General features: G+C 53.4%; 1 protein-coding gene across 8 annotated transcripts in view; it reads right to left on the reverse strand.

The window, feature by feature from the left end:
• Positions 1 to 27562, reverse strand: part of LOC148502782 (nuclear RNA export factor 1-like) — a 207553-nt gene that overhangs the window by 155639 nt on the left and 24352 nt on the right. For all 8 annotated transcript variants that reach the window (XM_088449348.1, XM_088449345.1, XM_088449343.1 and 5 more), the window contains 2 exons: positions 5394 to 5477; positions 1397 to 1501 (listed from right to left, as the gene is read on the reverse strand). In XM_088449348.1, coding sequence (XP_088305474.1) covers positions 1397 to 1501; positions 5394 to 5477 — 189 coding nt within the window. The remainder of the gene's footprint in view (positions 1 to 1396; positions 1502 to 5393; positions 5478 to 27562) is intronic.

The following is a 27562-nucleotide window of genomic DNA, read 5'->3' on the forward strand; positions in this document are numbered from 1 at the left end:
GGTGAGGGCAGCACAGCGATAAGAGGGGCAGGGTGAGGGCAGCACAGGGATAAGAGGGGCAGGGTGAGGGCAGCACAGGGATAAGAGGGGCAGGGTGAGGGCAGCAATGGGTGGAGAGGGGCAGGGTGAGGGCAGCACAGGCTGGAGAGGGGCAGGGAGAGGGCAGCACAGGGATAAGAGGGGCAGGGAGAGGGCAGCACAGGGATAAGAGGGGCAGGGTGAGGGCAGCACAGGGTGGAGAGGGGCAGGGTGAGGGCAGCACAGGGATAAGAGGGGCAGGGTGAGGGCAGCACAGGGATAAGAGGGGCAGGGTGAGGGCAGCACAGGGATAAGAGGGGCAGGGTGAGGGCAGCACAGGGATAAGAGGGGCAGGGTGAGGGCAGCACAGGGATAAGAGGGGCAGGGTGAGGGCAGCACATGGATAAGAGGGGCAGAGTGAGGGCAGCACAGGGATAAGAGGGGAAGGGTGAGGGCAGCACAGGGTGGAGAGGGGCAGGGCGAGGGCAGCACAGGGATAAGAGGGGCAGGGAGAGGGCAGCACAGGAATAAGAGGGGCAGGGAGAGGGCAGCACAGGAATAAGAGGGGCAGGGTGAGGGCAGCACAGGAATAAGAGGGGCAGGGTGAGGGCAGCACAGGGTGGAGAGGGGCATGGTGAGGGCAGCACAGGGATAAGAGGGGCAGGGTGAGGGCTGCACAGCGATAAGAGCGGCAGGGTGAGGGCAGCACAGGTATAAGAGGGGCAGGGTGAGGGCAGCACAGGGATAAGAGAGGCAGCGTGAGGGCAGCACAGGGTGGAGAGGGGCAGGGTGAGGGCAGCACAGGGTGGAGAGGGGCAGGATGAGGGCAGCACAGGGTGTAGAGGGGCAGGGTGAGGGCAGCACAGCGATAAGAGGGGCAGGGTGAGGGCAGCACAGGGATAAGAGGGGCAGGGTGAGGGCAGCACAGACCACACACAAGACCAACGCGACCATCGGGCTTGCGACGAGACCTTTGCGGTAGGGTTTCGTCTGCCGCAAGGCCAGGAGTGCTTTTGGCTCTATCAGAGCCAAAAGTACTCCCACTGACATCACTAGTGATGTCAGTGGGGCCGGCCCCAGACTATAGGCGTTCCCATGGGAACGCCTCCATCTGGGCAGCCACGCCCCCGGCACGACCAAAGGGTGCGTGCTGTCAATCACTATCAACAGCACGCCCCCTTTGGTGCGAGACCCATAACGACGGCTTGGCCGTCGTTATTCGGGTCTCACGCATGTGCACGACGGAGCCGCCTCCGTCATGCGCACTTGGCCAACATCGACCCGCTTGCGAGCGCTCAGAGCTCGCGAGCGGGTCTGAATCAGGCCCACAGAGAGATGACAGGTGACAGGCATTGCGGTACACATAGAACATCATTACCTTATGGCAGCGCTGGCCTGGGATCTTCCTAGACGCTCGGTCAAGGGATCTGGCAGTTTGAAGATTGTCCACGTAGAAAGAGGCCATATGGTTTACGTAGTGGAACTGGCAAAGTAATTATACATATTAATTACTATTTACACAGTGGCCCCCCCAACACACAACAGGAAAAGACCATTTACACCAGCATGCGGCCAAAATAAACATTTTATGCTACCCGACAGTGTGGGCACAAATACACATATTATGCGTCCCAGACTCTGCCGAGATTGGAGCTCAGCTTATATCGGGCAGTGTCTACTGTATCTAAAACTGGGAACGCTGGTCTCTGAAGTGATCAGAGCCTAAAGAAGCCTCAGAGGCTAGCGTTCCCAGTGATGTAGTGCGCGGGTGACGTCACCCACGATTAGAGGAAGCTGCATCTGTTGGATCGTGTTAGATCCAGTCAGCGGCAGTCTCTACGCGACAGGCATTGCATAAGGGGCACAACATAAGGGGCACTAAGGGCATTACTGGAGGCATTGCATAAGGGGCACTACTGGGGCAATGCATAATGGGCACTGCTAGGGGCACAACATAAGGGGCATTACATAAGAAACACTACTAGGGACATTACTGGGGCACAACATAAGGGGCATTACTGGGGCACAACATAAGGGGCACAACTAGGGGCATATCTGGGGCACAACATAAGGGACTCTACTAGGAGTATTACTGGGGCCATTGCATAAGGGGCACAACATAAGGGGCACTACAAAGGGCATTACTGGGGACACAACATAAGGAGCATTACTGGGGGCACTACATAAGGGGCATTACTGGGGGCACTACATAAGGGGCACTACAAGGGGCATATCTGGGGCACAACATAAGGGACTCTACTAGGAGTATTACTGGGGCCATTGCATAAGGGGCACAACATAAGGCGCACTACAAAGGGCATTACTGGGGACACAACATAATGGGCATTACTGGGGACACAACATAAGGAGCATTACTGGGGGCACAACATAATGGGCATTACTGGGGGCACTACATAAGGGGCATTACTGGGGGCACTACATAAGGAGCATTACTGGGGGCACGACATAAGAAACACTACTGGGGACATTACTGGGGCACAACATAAGGGGCATTACTGGGGGCACGACAAACACTACTGGGGACATTACTGGGGCACAACATAAGGGGCATTACTGGGGGCACTACATAAGAAACACTACTAGGGACATTACTGGGGCACAACATAAGGGGCATTACTGGGGCACTACTAGGGGCATATCTGGGGCACAACATAAGGGACTCTACTAGGAATATTACTGGGGCCATTGCATAAGGGGCACAATATAAGGGGCACTACAAAGGGCATTACTGGGGACACAACATAAGGAGCATTACTGGGGGCACGACATAAGAAACACTACTGGGGACATTACTGGGGCACAACATAAGGGGCATTACTGGGGACACAACATAAGGAGCATTACTGGGGGCACGACATAATGGGCATTACTGGGGGCACTACATAAGGGGCATTAGTGGGGGCACTACATAAGGAGCATTACTGGGGACATTACTGTGGCACAACATAAGGGGCATTACTGGGGGCACTACATAAGAAACACTACTAGGGACATTACTGGGGCACAACATAAGGGGCATTACTGGGGCACTACTAGGGGCATATCTGGGGCACAACATAAGGGACTCTACTAGGAGAATTACTGGGGCCATTGCATAAGGGGCACAACATAAGGCGCACTACAAAGGGCATTACTGGGGACACAACATAATGGGCATTACTGGGGACACAACATAAGGAGCATTACTGGGGGCACGACATAATGGGCATTACTGGGGGCACTACATAAGGGGCATTACTGGGGGCACTACATAAGGGGCATTACTGGGGGCACGACATAAGAAACACTACTGGGGATATTACTGGGGCACAACATAAGGGGCATTACTGGGGCACTACTAGGGGCATATCTGGGGCACAACATAAGGGACTCTACTAGGAGTATTACTGGGGCCATTGCATAAGGGGCACAACATAAGGGGCACTACAAAGGGCATTACTGGGGACACAACATAAGGAGCATTACTGGGGGCACTACATAAGGGGCATTACTGGGGGCACTACATAAGGGGCACTACAAGGGGCATATCTGGGGCACAACATAAGGGACTCTACTAGGAGTATTACTGGGGCCATTGCATAAGGGGCACAACATAAGGCGCACTACAAAGGGCATTACTGGGGACACAACATAATGGGCATTACTGGGGACACAACATAAGGAGCATTACTGGGGGCACGACATAATGGGCATTACTGGGGGCACGACATAAGGGGCATTACTGGGGGCACTACATAAGGAGCATTACTGGGGCACAACATAAGGGGCATTACTGGGGGCACTACATAAGAAACACTACTAGGGACATTACTGGGGCACAACATAAGGGGCATTACTGGGGCACTACTAGGGGCATATCTGGGGCACAACATAAGGGACTCTACTAGGAGTATTACTGGGGCCATTGCATAAGGGGCACAACATAAGGCGCACTACAAAGGGCATTACTGGGGACACAACATAAGGAGCATTACTGGGGGCACTACATAAGGGGCATTACTGGGGGCACTACATAAGGGGCACTACAAGGGGCATATCTGGGGCACAACATAAGGGACTCTACTAGGAGTATTACTGGGGCCATTGCATAAGGGGCACAACATAAGGCGCACTACAAAGGGCATTACTGGGGACACAACATAATGGGCATTACTGGGGACAACATAAGGAGCATTACTGGGGGCACGACATAATGGGCATTACTGGGGGCACGACATAATGGGCATTACTGGGGGCACGACATAAGGGGCATTACTAGGGGCACTTCATAAGGAGCATTACTGGGGACATTACTGGGGCACAACATAAGGGGCATTACTGGGGGCACTACATAAGAAACACTACTAGGGACATTACTGGGGCACAACATAAGGGGCATTACTGGGGCACTACTAGGGGCACAAGATAAGGGACTCTACTAGGAGTATTACTGGGGCCATTGCATAAGGGGCACAACATAAGGCGCACTACAAAGGGCATTACTGGGGACACAACATAATGGGCATTACTGGGGACACAACATAAGGAGCATTACTGGGGGCACGACATAATGGGCATTACTGGGGGCACTACATAAGGGGCATTACTGGGGGCACTACATAAGGAGCATTACTGGGGGCACGACATAAGAAACACTACTAGGGACATTACTGGGGCACAACATAAGGGGCATTACTGGGGCACTACTAGGGGCATATCTGGGGCACAACATAAGGGACTCTACTAGGAGTATTACTGGGGCCATTGCATAAGGGGCACAACATAAGGGGCACTACAAAGGGCATTACTGGGGACACAACATAAGGAGCATTACTGGGGGCACTACATAAGGGGCATTACTGGGGGCAATACATAAGGGGCACTACAAGGGGCATATCTGGGGCACAACATAAGGGACTCTACTAGGAGTATTACTGGGGCCATTGCATAAGGGGCACAACATAAGGCGCACTACAAAGGGCATTACTGGGGACACAACATAATGGGCATTACTGGGGACACAACATAAGGAGCATTACTGGGGGCACGACATAAGGAGCATTACTGGGGCCCCTAGCCTAACCCTAACCCTCCCGCGGGGGTTCCTAACCCTGTCCCCCCCGGGTGCCCTAAACCCCCCCCCCCCCCCCCCCCCGCGCGGCGCCCGGCATCCCTTCGATCGGGATGCCGGGCGCCGGGCTCCCGGCATCGGGGAAATGTCAGGCGTGTACATTTAGACGCCCAGCATATCACCCTCACCAGGATATGACAGTCGGGAAGCCGGCTGTCGGTATTAAGACGGCCGGTTTCCTGATTGTATACCAGTACACATTAGCATTAATAGGAATAGACCGGAATATCGGCGAGAGACTCACCTGAATAGCTGGGAACTGAAAGCCGCACTCGTTTGCAATGGAATTCAATAACCAGGTCTTATCATAGTGTCGTCCGTACGGGATCTGGTGACGTGAAGAACACATTCCATTAAAGACTTGAACCAAGCAACGCAATAATCATGAATGAACAATGTAGTTTAAACATATGCAATTTATCCACATCATTAAGGACTATTCTTGTGATTCAGTTATTTATATATTACGCAGCACTGTGCATCAGTCCCTGCACCAAAAGAGCTTACACTCTATGGCCCTCATTCAGAGCGGGACGCTCTGAGCAGAGCGCTCGCTCTGAATGAGGGCCATCCTCCATAAAAATGGAGCGTCCTCCTGGACGCTCGTATAGCTGTGGGTCACCACCCACAGCACATACGAGCGTGCAGGATGATGGTCGCGATGGTCTTGACCATCGCCAGTGCGACCAGAAGCCTGTGGAGTGATTTTGGCTCTATCAGAGATAAAATCACTCCCACTGACATCACTAGTGATGTCACTGGGCCGGCTTCTGATGGTAGGCGTTCCCTTGGGAACGCCTCCGTCTGGGAGGCACGCCCACCAAAGGGGGCGTGCTGTCAATCAACATCGACAGCACGCCCCCTTTGATCAGACACAACGAGCGAAGGAAAGTCCTTCGCTCGTCGCGTCTGGCGCATGCACACCATCGACCCACTTGCGAGCGGACAGCCGCTTGCGAGTGGGTCTGAATGAAGCCCTATATTCCCTGCCACATACACATGGGTTAATTGCACCAGGAGCCAATTAGCCCACCATGCCTTTGTGGTGTGGCAGAAAACTATAACACCACGCAGATGGTGCCTGGTTGGAATCAAACCCATGGCCCAAGCGCTGAGGTAGCAATGCTAGCCACTGTGCAAGAGCCATACAACTACACATGTAGAGAGTAAACAAGTTTTATGTATGACACTTCTCATTTGTGGCCCCCACATCACCTGGCAGAATACACAGACCATTGCATCACTTTCCCACTTCTGTACTGTGCCAAGGCTTATTCTCTCCGAGGTTCCATCACAGAAAGCTCCCATCTGTCATCTGCTTAGTGACTGGAATAAGCTTCACCCAATCCCAGGGAGCTTTGAGCATGAAATTGTTTTTTAATGGGTTATCACTGCTAAGTTCTTCTGTCTTTCGTCCATTAAGGTGGGTACACACTTGTCGATGGTGCCGATGAACGATATATTGGGCGCCCGGTACACACTGCACGATCAGGTGACTGCCCGCCCGATATGTCGTTCTCCGGCACCGCTGACCTTGTCGGTGTTGGTAGCTGGGTTGCTCCATCGTCCATGCATGCATGAATGAATGACGGAACAACCCAACCCCGATGTGGGCCAGCAGGGGAGCGCACAGTGGGTGCACATTATAGACAATGTTCCAGATATGTCTGTCTGATCTGCGGGCTTGGATGACATATCGTCTAGTGCAGTGGTTCTCAAACTCGGTCCTCAGGACCCCACACAGGTCACGTTTTCCAGGTCACCCAGCAGGGGCACAGGTGTATTCATTACTCACTGACACATCTTAAAAGATCCACAGGTGGAGCTAATTATTTCACTGATTCTGTGAGGAGACCTGCAAAACATGCACTGTTGGGGGTCCTGAGGACAGAGGGCCTGATTCAGAGCCGCTTGTAAGCGGCCGCTCGTTCGTTCCGAGCGATGTTTGCCCAACTGCGCATGCGTACGGATCGTAATACGCATGCACGAACCAGTCAGTGCGGCCCAAAATCGTTTGTTCGCTAAATAGCGAATGCTTGCTATTTTGAGTGACAGGAGGAGGCGTATGTGGGTGGTAACAGGGGAAGGTGCTTGATAACGGGGAGTGGAGATCCGAACGCAGGCGTGCTTAAAGGTCAAAACGGGCGTTTTATGGGTGTGCATAATTAATACAGCAGCGTCATTGACCACGTCACTGGGTTATTTTATAGTCAGAACTGCTCGCAAGATTGCGGTAGGAAAAACCAACCACAAGAATAGCGAGCAGTTCATACGCTGGTCGATGTACTCGATTAATCTAATAAATAGCGGACATGACGTAGGATGCGAGCGGCCAGGGGGCGTAGTTTTCCAAAAAACGACCGCAAGTTTTGTTCGCTCGTTCAGACCTAGAGGCATGAACAGACCGCAAAGAGCGAACGGTTCATTTGAATAGCCACCCCTTTTTTCTGAACGAGCGAGCGCAAATAGCGTCCGGCTCTGAATGAGGTCCAGAGTTTGAGAACCTGTGGCTTTGTAGTGGGTCATTCGTCCAGTATTCCATCTGTGATTATATCTATCTGTAATTATGAATTGATTAGTGCTCCCATCCCTGAATTAGCTGCAAATGATAGTGGAATGGGGGTTCCCCGGTGGACGGGGCATCTGTGGTCACATTTTACAAAAGTTGATTAATTTCCTTGAGAATGAAATGTAACCTATACGGCTAAAGTAGTCATTATTCCCAACAAGAAGGTAATATTGCTTTTAATACCAGTCTATACCTGAGGGTTGAGAACTTTCCGCAGGAGGTAAAGAACCTGCTCCGGGATTCAGTCCTCAGTAATGAGGGCCCACGTGACCGCTCTGCTCTACTGCAACAGTGCAATCATCCTAATGGCCGACTTGGGGGATCGAGGACAGTCCTGCCACAATTCCAAGCCTGCAGGCATTTTGAGATGGAGACCGACCTGACGTAACCCAAGCTGGATTTACCAGACAAAAGGAGGGACGTCCGTACATGGGAGAGAATATACCTGCCTGCCCCTTCCTCCCCACCCACATTTAGCAACCAGAAATTTAGGAGCCTGTACCCTAATCAGCAGATCACTACAGAAGCTGGGGAGACTGCTGGCCAACTCCGCGCAGGGATATCTCCAGAGCCTTCAAGTTCAGTGACAGACCGAATGGCGGCGCCATCTGGATCTAGTTGAATACAGCATTTGCCTGACGTTCTCGCTACTGCTGTCCCTGCGACTTATCTTTAGTACATAGAAGGTTGTTTAACATGAAAAGGTCAGTTGTGATACGGACCTGTTAGCAATCGCGGCACAGCTGCATTTATTAATACATAGGCCCTTCAATGCTATAACAACTGCATCATCTAACATGCAGCAGACCCCAGAGTCTGTGCTAGCAGGCCCTCCATACCTCGCACGTCCACTAGACCACCATGGACTTGGAGCTGGAAGTGGGGACCAGCGTCCCGGGGATTAATTGCAGGCCAGGGGAGGCAGCCTTCCGTTTAGCGGCTCCTCCCCCCAGCTCAGCGCGCCTTTCCGCTAAGGTCTGGCATTGCTGATCTGTTCTCCTCCTACGGCCACGCCCCCTCTGAGGTCTCCAGCAGCCATTTTCTAACTGGTGCATCGCAGATCTCTCTGGACAAGCGTGCTGACCGGTCCTCCTGTATACCTATCCCCTGGGGTTAGTGTATACAGCACTATAGCCTTCCCAGACACTGAATCTGGGCGGTTGACTGTGGGGTCATGGTGCAGTAAGTAATTTCCTTCTGCACTGTATGTGACTTATGCTAGCGCTGACTGTCTGTCAATATCTATCCCTTTCCTTTTCCTACAGCCCTGACAGGTGTGTGCAAGGTGGTTTCTGACCTCACATTTATAAAATCATGTATTTGTGTGTGGTCTGTCACATACGGTTGTGTGCCGCACGGTGCCATATTGTTGCATACTTATGGGTACCCAGTTTTGCGCTTCCTGATTTCCCATAAATATATACATATATTGGCAGACATGTCTGATAAGGTCGAGCGCACTGCTGCACCCACTAAGGAGGATTTATCTCAGGATGGGCTCTGTGCGAGGTGCTAACAGTTGCCTGGTCTCTCAACCCCCCCCAACAATGGGACAAGATCCCCCTTGGGCATTTTTTTCTCAGGTGCTGGCCTCCATTGCAGATCGCCTGGCGGTCCCAGCCGTTTTGCCCCATACGGGGTTACCCCAAACAGCCATCCTTCCCTCTCGGGGTAACCCGCAATTATTGCAGTCTACTCCTGGGCCTCAGACTGCTACTCCCTATCAGGGGTTACCGCACTATATGCAATCCCCTCCGGTACCTCAACAGTCTGTCATTCCCTTTCAGAGATTTCCACGAGCTGTACAAGCACCCCGGTGGATGTTCTCTCTAGTTCAGTTCAGAGTTTGGCAGCTTCGTCTACGGCCTTTCAGACCACGTTGCGGAATGAAAAACCTCAGAAGGCATCTAAACATCCTGTAATGTCATCCCAGTCTACCCAACTATCAGACACAGACGTGTCATCGGATGATGGGGAAGTATCTGTTTCGTATTCCCCTGCACAGGAGGTGGAGCCTAAATCAGCTATTAATGTTCCAGTGTTGGTAAGGGTGGTCCGATCAGATATAGAGGATGCCCTTCCTGGCCCTAAATCTAAATACCCGGAGTTTAAACAGGCAAAGGTGACTTCGGCAGTTTTCCCTCTCTCTGACCAGCTAGCAGACCACATGGCGGAGGCCTGGCAATCGCCTGGTAAGAGGTATCAACCGCAAAAGCGTTTGGCCTCATGTCATCCATTCCCTGAGGGTAAAGTGGGAATCACCACCTGCAGCAGATTCTCATGTTACTCGCCTGATTAAGAGTGCTACACTGCCTGTGTCTTCCATTTCTCCCCTGAAGGATTCTACAGACAGGAAGGTGGACACGTGCCTGAAATCAATTTACACTATCTCGGGAGCTGTGGCCCGTCCGTCCATGGCTATCTCGTTAGTGGCCAAGGCCATTGAGAGCTGGGCAAAAGCGCTGGAGGACACCTTCCCCGAGGAAGCCCCTGAGACTCAAAGGTCTTTAGTGGGCCACATGAGGGATGCAGCCGCCTATATCGGCGAGGCGGCTTTGGATGCCAGTCTACTGACCTCCAGAGCCTAGGCCGCAGCAGTGTCTGCTCGCCGCTCTTTGTGTTTACGCTCTTGGAGGGCGGATGCCGATTCCAAAAAGGGCCTGGGTTCCTTGCCCTTCAATGGGGCGATATTGTTTGGCCCAAACCTGGACAAAATTGCAGACACTGTGGCGAAATCTCAGTCAGCTTTTCTGCCATCGGCATCTGCGCCTTCAAAGCCTAGAACCTCTTCCTTTCGTTCTCAAGGAAAGCCCAAAGGACAGTCTTTCCCTAGACAATCAGCGGCCAAGTCGACCTCTAAGCCTTAGAAACAGGCCTGGAGTGCCAGACGCCCTACTTCCAAACCAGAGGCTAAACCCTCAGCCTGATGGGACGAGCCTCCCTCTGGGGGATCCCAGAGTGGGAGGCCGACTTCTTCAGTTCATCCAGCGCAGGTGCCTCACCACCAAGGACGCTTGGGTAAAAGAAGGGGTCTCTCAGGGGTACGCCCACTCTCGTTCCATCGAAAACCTCCCCACCAGTTTTTCTGCACGAGCCCTCCTCTGGACAAGATTAAGGCCTTGCAGGTCCAGATGGCCATAGAGTCCTTTTTGAAAGCAGGGCTGGTTGTACCGGTTCCACTATCTCAACGCAGGACTGGTTACTACTCTACTCTGTTTCTAGTTCAGAAGCCGAATGGATCTCATCGGCCTATCCTCAAACTCAAATCTCTGAACAAGTTTCTCAGAGTGCCCAAGTTCAGGATGGAAACTTTGCGAACCATCATACTGGCTACGGAACCTGGGGATTACATGGTTTCACTGGACATTTAGGATGCATACCTTCATATGCCCATAACACCTTCTCACCAGCGTTATCTGCGGTTAGCTATTCTACAACAGCACTTTGTTTCGGGCGCTACCCTTTAGCCTCTCTACTGCTCCAAGGGTGTTTACCCAAATTATGGCTGTCATTACAGCCCACCTGCGGAGTCAGGGTATTCGCCTCCTGCTGCAGCTCGACGACCTCCTCCGGCTCTCCTGAGGTACTTCAACAATATCTGCACCGGACGATCGCTTGCCTACAAGCGCAGTTGTGGCTGATCAATTGGAAAAAGTCCTCCCTAATTCCCTGGATGGTTCATTTGGGCGCCTTTCTGGATTCTCATGAACAGAGAATTTTTCTGACTCCAGAAAAAAAATCTCCTCTCTGCAACTGCGGGTGTGCAGTTGCCTCCACAGTCGCCGGGTGTCGGTACACTTGGCGATGCAGGTTCTGGGATCTATGGTGTTCACATTCGACATGGTGGAATATGGAATGGTGGAATATGGTGGAATATATTCATTCATGACCTCTGCAGGGACTGATTCTATCCAAGTGGAACACATCACCCAACCGGATCAAAACTCAGACGCTTTCTCCGGAGGTGCGCCTGTCTCGGTCTTGGTGGCTACAAACAGGTCATCTCACCGAGGGTCGTCCCTTTTGGATCCCGGTCCTTTAGACAACGGACGCCAGTCTCCAGATTGGGGCGCGGTGTTGTTGAGTGCGGTGACAGGTCCGCACTCATTTCTGCGCGGTTGGACAGCGGACAAAGAAATTATTCCGATCAACATTCTGGAACTTCGGCCCATGTATAGGACCCTCCAGATGACAAGACACGTTCTTCAGGGAAAAGCCGAGCAGGTTCAGTCTGACAATGCCACCACGGTGGCATACATCAACCATCAAGGAGGCACTCAAAGTCGGGCGGTTATAACAAAAGTGTCACGCATCCTTACTTGGGCAGAGTGTTGCCATCTCGGCAGTGTTCATTCTGGGAGTCCTCAATTGGGAAGCAGACTTCCTCAGCCGTCACGACGTTCATCCAGGGGAATGGTCTCTGAGCTGTTTCAACTCCTAGTGGACAAATGGGGCCTCCCAGAGGTGGACCTCATGGCCTCCCGTCACAAATTGCCAGTACACGGGTCTAGAACAAGAGTTGCCGAAGCAAGCTTAGTGGACGCTCTGTCAGTGAAGTGGAACTTCCAGTTTGTGTACCTGCTTCCTCAGGTTCTTCGGAAGTTCAAACAGGACAGAGGCACGGTCCTACTGGTGGCTGCAGCTTGGCCCAGACGTCATTGGTACTCAGAACTTCGGAGTATCTTCATCTACACTCCGTTCCTGCTGCCTCAACACCCGGACCTGTTGTCTCAGGATCCTTGCCTTTACCCGGACCTGTGTCGTCTGTCTTTGACAGCGTGGATCTTGAAACATCCATTTTAAGGTCCAAGGGATTCTCTAACTCGGTCATCAACACGATGCTTCGAGCATGTAAGTGTGGCATACATATTTTCAGTGGTGTCGCACTAGGGATTACGACCCTCAGGAGTTTCGTGCTTCCATAATATTAGCATTCCTTCAATCTGGTCTGAACCTTGGCCTCCGCCTGGCCTCGTTGAAAGTGTATGTCTGTGTGGTTCCAACGAAAGATAGCTCCACTCCCGGATATCCGCACCTTTTTCCAGGGTGTTCTCCGGATTCAACCTCCCTTGTCCCTCCGGTGGCTCCTTGGGATTTGGCAGTAGTTCTTCGGGCCCTCCATTTGAACCACTAGATTAGGTGGAAATTAAGTGGTTATCGGCTAAGACTATTTCTTCTGGCAATTGCATCTGCCAGGAGGGTGTCAGAATTGGTGGCGCTCTCCTGTCGTCCTCCCTTTCTGATATTTCATCAGGATAGGGCTGTGCTTCGCACTCGCCCGGAGTTTCTGCCTAAAGTGGTTTCTAATTTCCACATTAATCAGGAAAATATGAGATATGGTAAGAACTTACCCTTGTTATCTCTATTTCTACGAAGTCCATAGGGTTCCACAGGATACCTTGGGGTATAGGTGTGACGTCAGTCGCAGGGCACCAAAGAGTTAAGCTTTCAGCCTCCCAGGATGCACTAGGTCCCCCTCCTATACCCCGCCCCCGGGCCAAGGCACCTCAGTTAGTTACCAAGCCATAGGCCGGAGGAGGAGAAGGAAGAGAGAGAACAAAGATCTGGACACATACAAGAATCACATTCTCACCAGAGGGAGACGGAAAACCGGTGACCAGAGCAAAGCCCATCTGCAGCACAGGTGCGACAGGGCGGGAGTCCTGTGGAACCCTATGGACTTCGTAGAAATAGAGATAACAAGGGTAAGTTCTTACCATATCTCATATTTTCTACTTCAGGGTCCATAGGGTATCCACAGGATACCTTGGGGATGTCCCAAAGCAGTATCCTTTAAGGGTGGGGACGCTCCTGTGCAGAAAGGAGAATCCGCCGCCCGAAGGAAGCATCCTGAGAGGCGAAGGTGTCAAACCTGTAATACCTCACGAAGGTATGGACAGAAGACCACGTAGCAGCCTTGCAGATCTGAACTGCCGAGGCACCACGTCGAGCTGCCCACGAAGGACCCACAGACCTAGTGGAATGAGCCTTCAGAGAAGGAGGGACCGGTAGGCCTTCATGAAGATAAGCTTCAGAAATAGCCATACGGATCCAGGCTGCCAAAGTTTGCTTTGAAGCAGGCCAACCCTTTTTACGGAAGCCAAAGAGGACAAACAAAGCGTCCGACTTCCTAAACGAAGAAGTGCGGTCAACATAAGTCCTTAAGGCCCGCACAACATCCAAAGAGGCCTCACCCACGGAAAGACCCGGTGAGTTAAAGGCCGGAACAACTATTTCCTCGTTAATATGAAACTGGGAAACAACTTTGGGAAGAAACTCGGGCCGAGTGCGGAGCACTGCCCTGTTCCCATAAAAAAACAAGAAAGGGGGTCTACAAGAAAGAGCCCCTAACTCAGAAACACGTCTGGCCGAAGCAATGGCCAGAAGGAAAACAGTCTTAGCTGTTAGCCATTTAAGATCCACTGAGCCCAGTGGTTCAAACGGCGGTCCTTGGAGAGCCCTCAGGACCACAGCCAAATCCCAAGGCGCCACAGGTGGAACAAAGGGCGGCTGAATGCGGAGAGCACCCTGCATAAAGGTGCGCACATCCGGGATTGTAGCAATCCTACGGTGAAACCAGACAGATAGGGCCGAAACTTGTACCTTCAAAGAAGCAAGGCGAAGCCCATGATCTAGTCCCGCTTGCAGGAAGGCGAGAATCCGAGACAGACGAAACTCCCGCGGTGCATAACCTCTCGGTCGACACCACTGGAAGAACGTATGCCACACGCGATGGTATATCCTCGCGGAAGACGGTTTCCGAGCTCGTAACATGGTACGCACCACAGAGCTGGAAAACCCCCGGGACCTCAGCATGGCCGTCTCAACAGCCACGCCGTCAAAGACAGCCGAGTCAGGTCCGGGTGAAGGCAAGGACCCTGAGACAGAAGGTCCGGTCGTAGCGGCAACCGCAGAGGAATGTCCACGGACAGACCCTGAAGGTCTGAGAACCAGTGCCGTCTGGGCCACGCGGGAGCTATCAACAGGAGCGTCCCTCCTTCCTGTTTGAATTTCCGGATTACCCGTGGAAGAAGGGAGACCGGAGGGAACAGGTATGCGAACCTGAACGTCCACCGGACGGACAGAGCATCCACCAGAGACGCCCCTTCGTCTCTTGTGCGAGACCCGTACACCGGCAACTTGTTGTTGTGCCGGGACGCCATGAGGTCGATTTCTGGAAGACCCCACCTGTCCACCAGTAGTTGAAAAACGTCCGGGTGCAGGGACCATTCCCCTGGATGAACGTCCTGGCGACTTAGAAAGTCCGCCTCCCAATTGAGCACTCCCGGGATGAAGACCGCTGATATGGCCGGAAGATTGCGCTCCGCCCAAACCAGGATCCGAGAGACCTCTACGAGAGCCGCCCGACTGCGAGTTCCTCCTTGCCTGTTTATGTAGTCCACGGTGGTAGCGTTGTCCGACTGGACCTGCACCGGGCGACCCTGGAGAAACCGCTGTGCCTGCTGGAGAGCATTGAAGACCGCACGGAGTTCCAAGATATTTATTGGAAGCTCCGCTTCTGTCGGCGTCCACCTGCCCTGGAACAAGTGTGGACCCGAAACTGCTCCCCAGCCCCGAAGACTGGCGTCCGTTGTCAACAGGACCCAATGTGGAACCCAGAACGGACGTCCCTTGTTGAGGTGGGTCGTCTGTAACCACCACGTAAGGGACAGGCGAACCTCCTGGGTGAGCACAATCGTCTGGGACTTCAGAGACTGAGTCAGCCCGTTCCACTTGGACAGGATCAGGTGCTGCAGAGGTCTGGAGTGAAACTGGGCGTATTCCACCATGTCGAACACCGACACCATGGAGCCCAGTAACCTCATCGCCGAGTGTAAGGACACCCGGCGGCTGTGCAGACAACTGCGCACCCTTGACTGTAAAGCAGAGATCTTGTCCTCCGTCACGAAGATCCTTTGCTGTCCCGAGTCCAATAAGGCTCCAAGATGCAGAATCCTCCGAGACGGGATTAGAGTGGACTTCTGCCAGTTGATTAGCCAGCCGTGCCGTTGCAGCAGTGCAATGGTCAGGTCCAAGTGGCGTAACAGGAGCTCTGGAGATCCTGCCACCAATAACAGGTCGTCCAAATACGGCAACATGCGGACTCCCTGCAGCCGCAGAGAAGCCGCCATGACCGCCATCACCTTGGTGAAAACACGTGGTGCTGTTGCCAGGCCAAAAGGTAACGCCCGAAACTGGAAGTGGTCGCTGCTGATTGTAAACCTGAGGAACTGTTGATGGCGCCAAAGAATAGGGACATGCAGGTAAGCGTCCTGTATGTCCAATGACACCAAGTAGTCCCCAGGTTCCAGCGCCAGAATGATGGACCGTAGGGTCTCCATCCGAAACTTCGGGACCCGCAAAGACTTGTTGAGTGCTTTGAGGTTGAGAATCGGACGATATGACCCATTGGGTTTCTGTACCAAAAATAGATTTGAATAGAAACCCTGGCCCCTCTGGGAGAATGGAACCGCCACTATAACTCCAGCCTGGAGCATAGTGTGCAATACCTTCCGCAGCTCCGTAGCCTTGTTCCGGTCTGATGGGAGACCCGTGGTGAAGAAGCGAGCCGGGGGTCTGTGCCGGAAGGAGAGGGCGTATCCGTGGGAAACCACCTCCAGAACCCAAGTGTCTGTCGTAGTGGTCGACCAACACTGGGCGAACTGTAGCAGGCGGCCTCCCACCCTGGGATCCCCCAAAGGGAGGCCCGGACCGTCAGGCCGCAGGCTTGTCATCTGGCTTGGGGGCCGGACGTCTGGTACTCCATGCCTGCTTCCGGGGCTTGACCGATTTCTTAGGGCCAGCCTGTCGAGGAAACGACTGTGGTTTGGGCCTGCCCTGGGCCCTAGATGACCGAAAGGACGATGGTCCCGAACCAGAAGGAGCAGCGGCCGACGGGAGACAGGCAGATTTGGCTGCCGCCAGCGTGGCCACAATCTTATCCAGATCCGGACCGAAGAGAACTTCTCCGGTAAACGGCAACGCTTCCAGACCTTTCTTGGAATCTGCGTCCGCCTTCCAGGATCGCAGCCACAAGGTGCGACGAGCAGCTACCGCTGCTGAAGAAATTCTAGACACCAGAGTACTAATGTCTAGAGCCGCCTCGTTGATGTAGGTGGCCGAATCACGGAGATTGCCAATCAACTCCGCCTGATCGGCCGGACAGTCGGATTCAAAAGAAGCCTCTAATGAATCCGCCCAGCGCTCCATCGCTCTGGCAACCCAGCAAATGGCCATAGCCGGCCGTGCTGCCCCCCCTGCAAGGGAATAAGCGGACTTCAGGCAGATTTCTACCTTGCGGTCCGTAGCATCCTTAAGGGAGGACATGGATGGCATCGGCAATGTGGCACTACGGACAAGACGGGTCACGTGAGAATCCACCTGTGGAGGGGATTCCCACTTCGCAAAATAATTATCCGCGAACGGATAAGCCACCGCCAGGCGTCTCTGCGGCTGGTATCTTTTGCCAGGTTGTTTCCACGCCTCCTCTAAATGGTCCACCAACTGACCCGAAAGAGGAAAGACTGTGGCATCGCCCTTCACATCTTTGAAAAAGGCATACTTAGATTTAGCCGCTGGGGGAACTTCGTCCTCAATCACCAAGGCTGTGCGGACCGCCCGAATAAGTCCAGGAATATATACTTTGGACTTAGCATCAGCGTCCTTAGTATGGAGAGGTTCCTGATCGTAAGGATCTAGAATCTCCCCATCATCAGACGTCCCTTCGTCATCCTCATAAGGAGCGGACAGAGACGCCACCGGCCTTTTATGAGACCGCATCACAGACTCCCCTTGCAACACATCCGACAAGTGCTGTACAGAACTCGTCAGGGAGTTAACCCACGCTGGCTCCTGAGAACCCGGGAGCGGGGAAATAGGGAGACTGTGGGGTACCACCAATTGTCGTGGGAACCCCTGCATGGGTGACGACACCACAGACTGCTGGGACAAACCCATCGGAGTAAACGCGGGCTGCGGAGCTAACTGGCCCACTAAAGCTGTTAACGCCTGAGCGAAACAAGCCCAGGGCGGCTCCTGTACCGGTGCTGTAACCGTAATAGGCCGCGCCATGGACAAACACTGCCGGCAAAGGCCCTCCGCGCTACCCTCCCCCTCCGCTAACGGTACTTTGCACGTGGTACACTGTAGCCGGAGGGGAAAATCACTTTCAGACATGATGGCACCACGTATGTGACCTCTCTCACCAATTAAGTATTAAATAGGCGAGAGACCACCCTGCAGCACCGCACCGCAAGGGCTTTAGCAGAAAGAACAGGGACAGTAATAAAGCTGACAGTTTAGAGAAGAAAAGATTACAGGCAGCAGCGCTAGCACAGTCACATACAATGCAGAAAAATAACAATTCCTGCACTAACAGCGCTGATCACTCAACTACACAGACACAGGGCCTGGTAGGACACAGCGCTGCATACACAGACCTGACCACAGCGGAGGAGAGGTATGCGGGGGGACCCAGACCACGATGCTTCCGTCCAGCGCTTCCAGCAGCGTTCACCATGCGTTCTGGAGAAGATGGCCGCCGAGGAGCAGAGAGGAGGCTGGCCTGGGGGAGGAGCGCTGCCACAGGACCAGTCGGCAGCATGCAGAGAGGGCTGTGTGCAGAGGGGGAGGCGCCGGCTGTGAGACAGGGAAGGCGCGCTCCCCTGGCATGCATTTAACCCCTGGGACGCCGCAGCGCTACCGCTCTGCTGCGGTCCGCTGTCCCAGGGGGTAGTGGAAGCGCAGGTTGGTCGCCTGGCTCCACGCTGCAGCCAGTCCCCAGGGAGCCCCCTGCCTGGGGACTTAGGACCATGTGATCAGCGGGGACCCACCGCGGGACCCCGCTGCTTACCTCTGTCCCCCTTGAATCCGGCCATGGTCCGGAGCATCTGGGGTCACCGCTAGCTGTGACCCCAGACGCCCACCAGCATCCCCGGATCAGTACCGGCGTTCTGGTACCGGCGGGGTGTAGGGAAGACAGCATGGACGTCATGACTGACTGTCCATGCTGTTCATCCAGTTGTGCAGCCACAGCTGCATGAAGAATAAGCTTCAGGGGCTCTTCTAGCCCCCACTCCAACAGGTGCACCCGACTCCGGCCGGGCACCAAACTAAACTGAGGTGCCTTGGCCCGGGGGCGGGGTATAGGAGGGGGACCTAGTGCATCCTGGGAGGCTGAAAGCTTAACTCTTTGGTGCCCTGCGACTGACGTCACACCTATACCCCAAGGTATCCTGTGGATACCCTATGGACCCTGAAGTAGAAATTATAGTACCGGCCTTTCAGTCACCTGACCTCTCGGCAGGTGAGGCCTCCTTGGAAGTGGTCCATGCTCTTCGGATTTATGTGGACCGGACTCCTTATTTGTGCGCTTTGGCTTTCACCAGAAGGGATGGCCAGCCAACAAACAAACTTTGGCTAGATGGCTTCGTATGACTATCTCAGAGGCTTACACACAGGAAGGCCTTCCTGTTCCGGCTTCTGTTAAGGCTCATTCTACTCGGTCTGTGGGCTCCTTGTGGGCAGCTCGCCGTGGCGCCTCGGCTGTTCAGCTTTGTAAGGTGACTACGTGGTCTTCCATTCAGACCTTTCTGAGGATCTATGCATTTGACACCTTCGCCTCTCAGGATGCTTCCTTTGGGTGCCGGATTCTCCCCTCAGCGCAGGAGCGTCCCCACCCTTAAAAGGACTGCTTTGGGACATCCCCAAGGTCTCCCTGTGGAGCCTATGGCCCCTGAAGAAGAAAATGAGAGACATGGCAAGAACTTACCTTTGTTATCTCTCTTTCTTCGAAGTCCATAGGGTTCACAGGGCACCCGCCCTGATGCACCTGGCTTCATATAGGCTCTAGTACTGGTCACCGGTTTTCCGTCTCCCTTTCTGGGAGTATGATTCTCGAGTGTTCCAGTCTTCCTTCTCTGGGAGCTAAAGATTTTAACTGCGTGGTGCCCAGGATCCAGATCCAGCTATACCCCAAGGTCTCCCTGTGGACCCTATGGACTTCGAACAAAGAGAGATAAAGGTAAGTTCTTACCATATCTATAATTTTTGCCTAAGAGCACATCCTCCAAGAACAACTTCTCCCAACCATCCAAGAACAGTTTGGTGACGAACAATGCCTTTTCCAGCTTGATGCCATAAGGAAAAGTGATAACTAAGTGGCTCAGGGAACAAAACATCGAAATTTTGAGTCCATGGCCAGTAAACTCCCCAGACCTTAATCCCATTGAGAACTTGTGGTCAATCCTCAAGAGGCGGGTGGACAAACAAAAACTCACAAATTCTGACAAACTCCAAGCATTGATTAGGCAAGAATGGGCGGCCATCAGTCAGTATGTGGCCCAGAATTTGATTGACAGCATGCCAGGGCGAATTGCAGAGGTCTTGAAAACGAAGGGTCAACATTGCAAATATTGGGCCTGATTCAGACCCACTCGCGAGCGGCTGTCCGCTCGCAAGTGGGTCGATGGTCTGCACTGAGCATGCGCACGACGGAGGGAGCTCCGTCGTGCGCATGCGCCAGACACGACGAGCGAAGGACTTTCCTTCGCTCGTTGTGTCCGATCAAAGGGGGCGTGCTGTCAATGTTGATTGACAGCACGCCCCCTTTGGTGGGCGTGCCTGGGGCGTGCCTCCCTGACAGGGGCGTTCCCACGGGAACGCCTCCCGTCAGAAGCCGGCCCACTGACATCACTAGTGATGTCAGTGGGAGTGATTTTGGCTCTGATAGAGCCAAAATCACTCCGGAGCTTGCGGTTGAAAACCTCAACCGCAGGCTCCGGCTCGCAATTTCGATGGTCGCGATGGTCACGACCATCGCGGCCATCAAAATGCACGCTCGTATAGCCTGTGGGTGGTGACCCACAGCTATACGAGCGTCCAGGAGGACGCTCCATGAAAATGGAGCCCGGCCCTCATTCAAAGCGTGCGCTCTGCTCAGAGCGTACGGCTCTGAATGAGGGCCCTTGACTCTTTGCATAAACTTAGTGCAATTGTCAATAAAAGCCTTTGATGCTTATGAAATGCCTGTAATGTTACTTCAGTATACCATAGTAACATCTGACACTTATGTAATGCTACCTCAGTATACCATAGTAACATCTGAAACTTATGTAATGCTGTAATGTTACCTCAGTATACCATAGTAACATCTGACACTTATGTAATGCTGTAATGTTACCTCAGTATACCATAGTAACATCTGACAAAAAGGTCTAAACACACTGAAGCAGCAAACTTTGTGAAAGCCAATAATTGTGTCATTCTCAAAACTTTTGGCCATGGCTGTACATTATTTTCCAATTTCACTCTTAGGGGTAAATTTACTAAGAATACTGTTTGACTTCTATACCAAAACACTGGACATCGCTGGCAGGTCTAAATGAAGGAATTACTAATGGAGTGTCCTTCCAAAGTGCCAGTGATACCCATTTTATGTTTTATGTGTAAAACCCCATCAGCTGGTTCAGCCTGGTGCTGGTTATAGGGAAATAGGGGGACCCCATGCCCTATTGTCCCATACAACAAGCCAGGGCTGAGAAGTTCGGGGCTGGTTATGGATTTGGGCGGTCCCCATGCATTTTTTTTTTTATTTAATTAACCATTTATTCTTTTATACATAACAAAGCCTGCACGGATTGACATGATCTGTGCTTTCCTTCGGGCAAACCAACCGGTCACGGGCAGGTTTATTTTTTTAGACTATTTAGCTGTGATGTTTCTGTGATTTCTGTAGGGTTTACAAACCCGAAGGTTAGTAAATCCATGGTTTCTATTACTGATGTTTTTTTTTTTGCGATTTACCCCTAAAGAATGAAGCAGATCTGACGTGGCATGTTAATGGTAGTGTAATAATATGAGATATGGTAAGAACTTACCCTTGTTATCTCTATTTCTACGAAGTCCATAGGGTTCCACAGGATACCTTGGGGTATAGGTGTGACGTCAGTCGCAGGGCACCAAAGAGTTAAGCTTTCAGCCTCCCAGGATGCACTAGGTCCCCCTCCTATACCCCGCCCCCGGGCCAAGGCACCTCAGTTAGTTACCAAGCCATAGGCCGGAGGAGGAGAAGGAAGAGAGAGAACAAAGATCTGGACACATACAAGAATCACATTCTCACCAGAGGGAGACGGAAAACCGGTGACCAGAGCAAAGCCCATCTGCAGCACAGGTGCGACAGGGCGGGAGTCCTGTGGAACCCTATGGACTTCGTAGAAATAGAGATAACAAGGGTAAGTTCTTACCATATTTCATATTTTTCTACTTCAGGGTCCATAGGGTATCCACAGGATACCTTGGGGATGTCCCAAAGCAGTATCCTTTAAGGGTGGGGACGCTCCTGTGCAGAAAGGAGAATCCGCCGCCCGAAGGAAGCATCCTGAGAGGCGAAGGTGTCAAACCTGTAATACCTCACGAAGGTATGGACAGAAGACCACGTAGCAGCCTTGCAGATCTGAACTGCCGAGGCACCACGTCGAGCTGCCCACGAAGGACCCACAGACCTAGTGGAATGAGCCTTCAGAGAAGGAGGGACCGGTAGGCCTTCATGAAGATAAGCTTCAGAAATAGCCATACGGATCCAGGCTGCCAAAGTTTGCTTTGAAGCAGGCCAACCCTTTTTACAGAAGCCATAGAGGACAACAAAGCGTCCGACTTCCTAAACAAAGAAGTGCGGTCAACATAAGTCCTTAAGGCCCGCACAACATCCAAAGAGGCCTCACCCACGGAAAGACCCGGTGAGTTAAAGGCCGGAACAACTATTTCCTCGTTAACATGAAACTGGGAAACAACTTTGGGAAGAAACTCGGGCCGAGTGCGGAGCACTGCCCTGTTCCCATGAAAAACCAAGAAAGGGGGTCTACAAGAAAGAGCCCCTAACTCAGAAACACGTCTGGCTGAAGCAACGGCCAGAAGGAAAACAGTCTTAGCTGTTAGCCATTTAATATCCACTGAGCCCAGTGGTTCAAACGGCGGTCCTTGGAGAGCCCTCAGGACCACAGCCAAATCCCAAGGCGCCACAGGTGGAACAAAGGGCGGCTGAATACGGAGAACACCTTGCATAAAGGTGCGCACATCCGGGATTGTAGCAATCCTACGGTGAAACCAGACAGATAGGGCCGAAACCTGTACCTTCAAAGAAGCAAGGCGAAGCCCATGATCTAGTCCCGCTTGCAGGAAGGCGAGAATCCGAGACAGACGAAACTCCCGCGGTGCATAACCTCTCGGTCGACACCACTGGAAGAACGTATGCCACACGCGATGGTATATCCTCGCGGAAGACGGTTTCCGAGCTCGTAACATGGTACGCACCACAGAGCTGGAAAACCCCCAGGACCTCAGCATGGCCGTCTCAACAGCCACGCCGCCAAAGACAGCCGAGTCAGGTCCGGGTGAAGACAAGGACCCTGAGACAGAAGGTCCGGTCGTAGCGGCAACCGCAGAGGACTGTCCACGGACAGACCCTGAAGGTCTGAGAACCAGTGCCGTCTGGGCCACGCGGGAGCTATCAACAGGAGCGTCCCTCCTTCCTGTTTGAATTTCCAGATTACCCGTGGAAGAAGGGAGACCGGAGGGAACAGGTATGCGAACCTGAACGTCCACCGGACGGACAGAGCATCCACCAGAGACGCCCCTTCGTCTCTTGTGCGAGACCCGTACACCGGCAACTTGTTGTTGTGCCGGGACGCCATGAGGTCGATTTCTGGAAGACCCCACCTGTCCACCAGTAGTTGAAAAACGTCCGGGTGCAGGGACCATTCCCCTGGATGAACGTCCTGGCGACTTAGAAAGTCCGCCTCCCAATTTAGCACTCCCGGGATGAAGACCGCTGATATGGCCGGAAGATTGCGCTCCGCCCAAACCAGGATCCGAGAGACCTCTACGAGAGCCGCCCGACTGCGAGTTCCTCCTTGCCTGTTTATGTAGGCCACGGTGGTAGCATTGTCCGACTGGACCTGCACCGGGTGACCCTGGAGAAACCGCTGTGCCTGCAGGAGAGCATTGAAGACCGCACGGAGTTCCAAGATATTTATTGGAAGCTCCGCTTCTGTCGGTGTCCACCTGCCCTGGAACAAGTGTGGACCCGAAACTGCTCCCCAGCCCCGAAGACTGGCGTCCGTTGTCAACAGGACCCAATTTGGAACCCAGAACGGACGTCCCTTGTTGAGGTGGGTCGTCTTTAACCACCACGCAAGGGACAGGCGAACCTCCGGGGTGAGCACAATCGTCTGGAACTTCAGAGACTGAGGCAGCCCGTTCCACTTGGACAGGATCAGGTGCTGCAGAGGTCTGGAGTGAAACTGGGCGTATTCCACCATGTCGAACACCGACACCATGGAGCCCAGTAACCTCATCGCCGAGTGTAAGGACACCCGGCGGCTGTGCAGACAACTGCGCACCCTTGACTGTAAAGCAGAGATCTTGTCCTCCGTCACGAAGATCCTTTGCTGTCCCGAGTCCAATAAGGCTCCAAGATGCAGAATCCTCCGAGACGGGATTAGAGTGGACTTCTGCCAGTTGATTAGCCAGCCGTGCCGTTGCAGCAGTGCAATGGTCAGGTCCAAGTGGTGTAACAGGAGCTCTGGAGATCCTGCCACCAATAACAGGTCGTCCAAGTACGGCAACATGCGGACTCCTTGCAGCCGCAGAGAAGCCGCCATGACTGCCATAGCGTCCTGTATGTCCAATGACACCATGTAGTCCCCAGGTTCCAGCGCCAGAATGATGGACCGTAGGGTCTCCATCCGAAACTTCGGGACCCGCAAAGACTTGTTGAGTGCTTTGAGGTTGAGAATCGGACGATATGACCCATTGGGTTTCTGTACCAAAAATAGATTTGAATAGAAACCCTGGCCCCTCTGGGAGAATGGAACAGGCACTATAACTCCAGCCTGGAGCATAGTGTGCAATACCTTCCGCAGCTCCGTAGCCTTGTTCCGGTCTGATGGTAGACCCGTGGTGAAGAATCGAGCCGGGGGTCTGTGCCGGAAGGAGAGGGCGTACCCGTGAGAGACCACCTCCAGAACCCAAGTGTCTGTCGTAGTGAACGACCAACACCGGGAGAACTGCAGCAGGCGGCCTCCCACCCTGGGATCCCCCAAGGGGAGACCCGGACCGTCAGGCCGCAGGCTTGTCATCTGGCCTGGGGGCCGGACGTCTGGTACTCCATGCCTGTTTCCGGGGCTTGACCGATTTCTTAGGGCCAGCCTGTCGAGGAAACGACTGTGGTTTGGGCCTGCCCTGGGCCCTAGATGACCGAAAGGACGATGGTCCAGAACCAGAAGGAGCAGCGGCCGACGGGAGACAAGCAGATTTGGCTGCCGCCAGCGTGACCACAATCTTATCCAGATCCGGACCGAAGAGAACTTCTCCGGTAAACGGCAACGCTTCCAGACCTTTCTTGGATCTGCGTCCGTCTTCCAGGATCGCAGCCACAAGGTGCGAAGAGCAGCTACCGCTGCTGAAGAAATTCTAGACACCAGAGTACTAATGTCTAGAGCCGCCTCGTTGATGTAGGTGGCCGAATCACGGAGATTGCCAATCAACTCCGCCTGTTTGGCCGGACAGTCGGATTCAAAAGAAGCCTCTAATGAATCCGCCCAGCGCTCCATCGCTCTGGCAACCCAGCAAATGGCCATAGCCGGCCGTGCTGCCCCCCCTGCAAGGGAATAAGCGGACTTCAGGCAGATTTCTACCTTGCGGTCCGTAGCATCCTTAAGGGAGGACATGGATGGCATCGGCAATGTGGCACTACGGACAAGACGGGTCACGTGAGAATCCACCTGTGGAGGGGATTCACACTTAGCAAAATAATTATCCGCGAACGGATAAGCCACCGCCAGGCGTCTCTGCGGCTGGTATCTTTTGCCAGGTTGTTTCCACGCCTCCTCTAAATGGTCCACCAACTGACCCGAAAGAGGAAAGACTGTGGCATCGCCCTTCACATCTTTGAAAAAGGCATACTTAGATTTAGCCGCTGGGGGAACTTCGTCCTCAATCACCAAGGCTGTGCGGACCGCCCGAATAAGTCCAGGAATCTATACTTTGGACTTAGCATCAGCGTCCTTAGTATGGAAAGGTTCCTGATCGTAAGGATCCAGAATCTCCCCATCATCAGACGTCCCTTCGTCATCCTCATAAGGAGCGGACAGAGACGCCACCGGCCTTTTATGAGGCCGCATCACAGACTCCCCTTGCAACACATCCGACAAGTGCTGTACAGAACTCGTCAGGGAGTTAACCCACGCTGGCTCCTGAGAACCCGGGAGCGGGGAAATAGGGAGACTGTGGGGTACCACCAATTGTCGTGGGAAACCCTGCATGGGTGACGACACCACAGACTGCTGGGACAAACCCATCGGAGTAAACGCGGGCTGCGGAGCTAACTGGCCCACTAAAGCTGTTAACGCCTGAGCGAAACAAGCCCAGGGCGGCTCCTGTATCAGTGCTGTAACCGTAATAGGCCGCGCCATGGACAAACACTGCCGGCAAAGGCCCTCCGCGCTACCCTCCCCCTCCGCTAACGGTACTTTGCACGTGGTACACTGTAGCCGGAGGGGAAAATCACTTTCAGACATGATGGCACCACGTATGTGACCTCTCTCACCAATTAAGTATTAAATAGGCGAGAGACCACCCTGCAGCACCGCACCGCAAGGGCTTTAGCAGAAAGAACAGGGACAGTAATAAAGCTGACAGTTTAGAGAAGAAAAGTTACAGGCAGCGCTAGCACAGTCACATACAATGCAGAGAAATAACAATTCCTGCACTAACAGCGCTGATCACTCAACTACACAGACACAGGGCCTGGTAGGACACAGCGCTGCATACACAGACCTGAGCCACAGCGGAGGAGAGGTATGCGGGGGGACCCAGACCACGATGCTTCCTTCCAGACTTCCAGCAGCGTTCACCATGCGTTGCAGAGAAGATGGCCGCCGAGGAGCAGAGAGAAGCTGGCCTGGGGGAGGAGCGCTGACACAGGACCAGTCAGCACAGTGCAGAGAGGGCTGTGTGCAGCGGGGGAGGCGCCGGCTGTGAGACAGGGAAGGCGCGCTCCCCTGGCATGCATTTAACCCCTGGGACGCCGCAGCGCTACCGCTCTGCTGCGGTCCGCTGTCCCAGGGGGTAGTGGAAGCGCAGGTTGGTCGCCTGGCTCCACGCTGCAGCCAGTCCCCAGGGAGCCCCCTGCCTGGGGACTTAGGACCATGTGATCAGCGGGGACCCACCGCGGGACCCCGCTGCTTACCTCTGTCCCCCTTGAATCCGGCCATGGTCCGGAGCATCTGGGGTCACCGCTAGCTGTGACCCCAGACGCCCACCAGCATCCCCGGATCAGTACCGGCGTTCTGGTACCGGCGGGGTGTAGGGAAGACAGCATGGACGTCAGGACTGACTGTCCATGCTGTTCATCCAGATGTGCAGCCACAGCTGCATGAAGAAAAAGCTTCAGGGGCTCTTCTAGCCCCCACTCCAACAGGTGCACCCGACTCCGGCCGGGCACCAAACTAAACTGAGGTGCCTTGGCCCGGGGGCGGGGTATAGGAGGGGGACCTAGTGCATCCTGGGAGGCTGAAAGCTTAACTCTTTGGTGCCCTGCGACTGACGTCACACCTATACCCCAAGGTATCCTGTGGATACCCTATGGACCCTGAAGTAGAAATAGAATGTACAGATCACTTCCTGAAAAAATTTTAATTTTGAAGAATGTGTTTGTGTGGAGCATGAAAGATCGCAGTTATATTAGTACCAAGTTGTGTTGATCATCCAAATTCAGCCCTAAATAGTTCAAACAATTTAAAAATATATTTATACAGCTGCCCAAACAAAGCAAGTGCAGAGCTAGA

Source organism: Taudactylus pleione, unplaced genomic scaffold (genome assembly GCF_031769625.1).
Source record: "Taudactylus pleione unplaced genomic scaffold, aTauple2 ptg000483l, whole genome shotgun sequence".
Taxonomy (NCBI): Eukaryota; Metazoa; Chordata; class Amphibia; order Anura; family Myobatrachidae; genus Taudactylus; species Taudactylus pleione.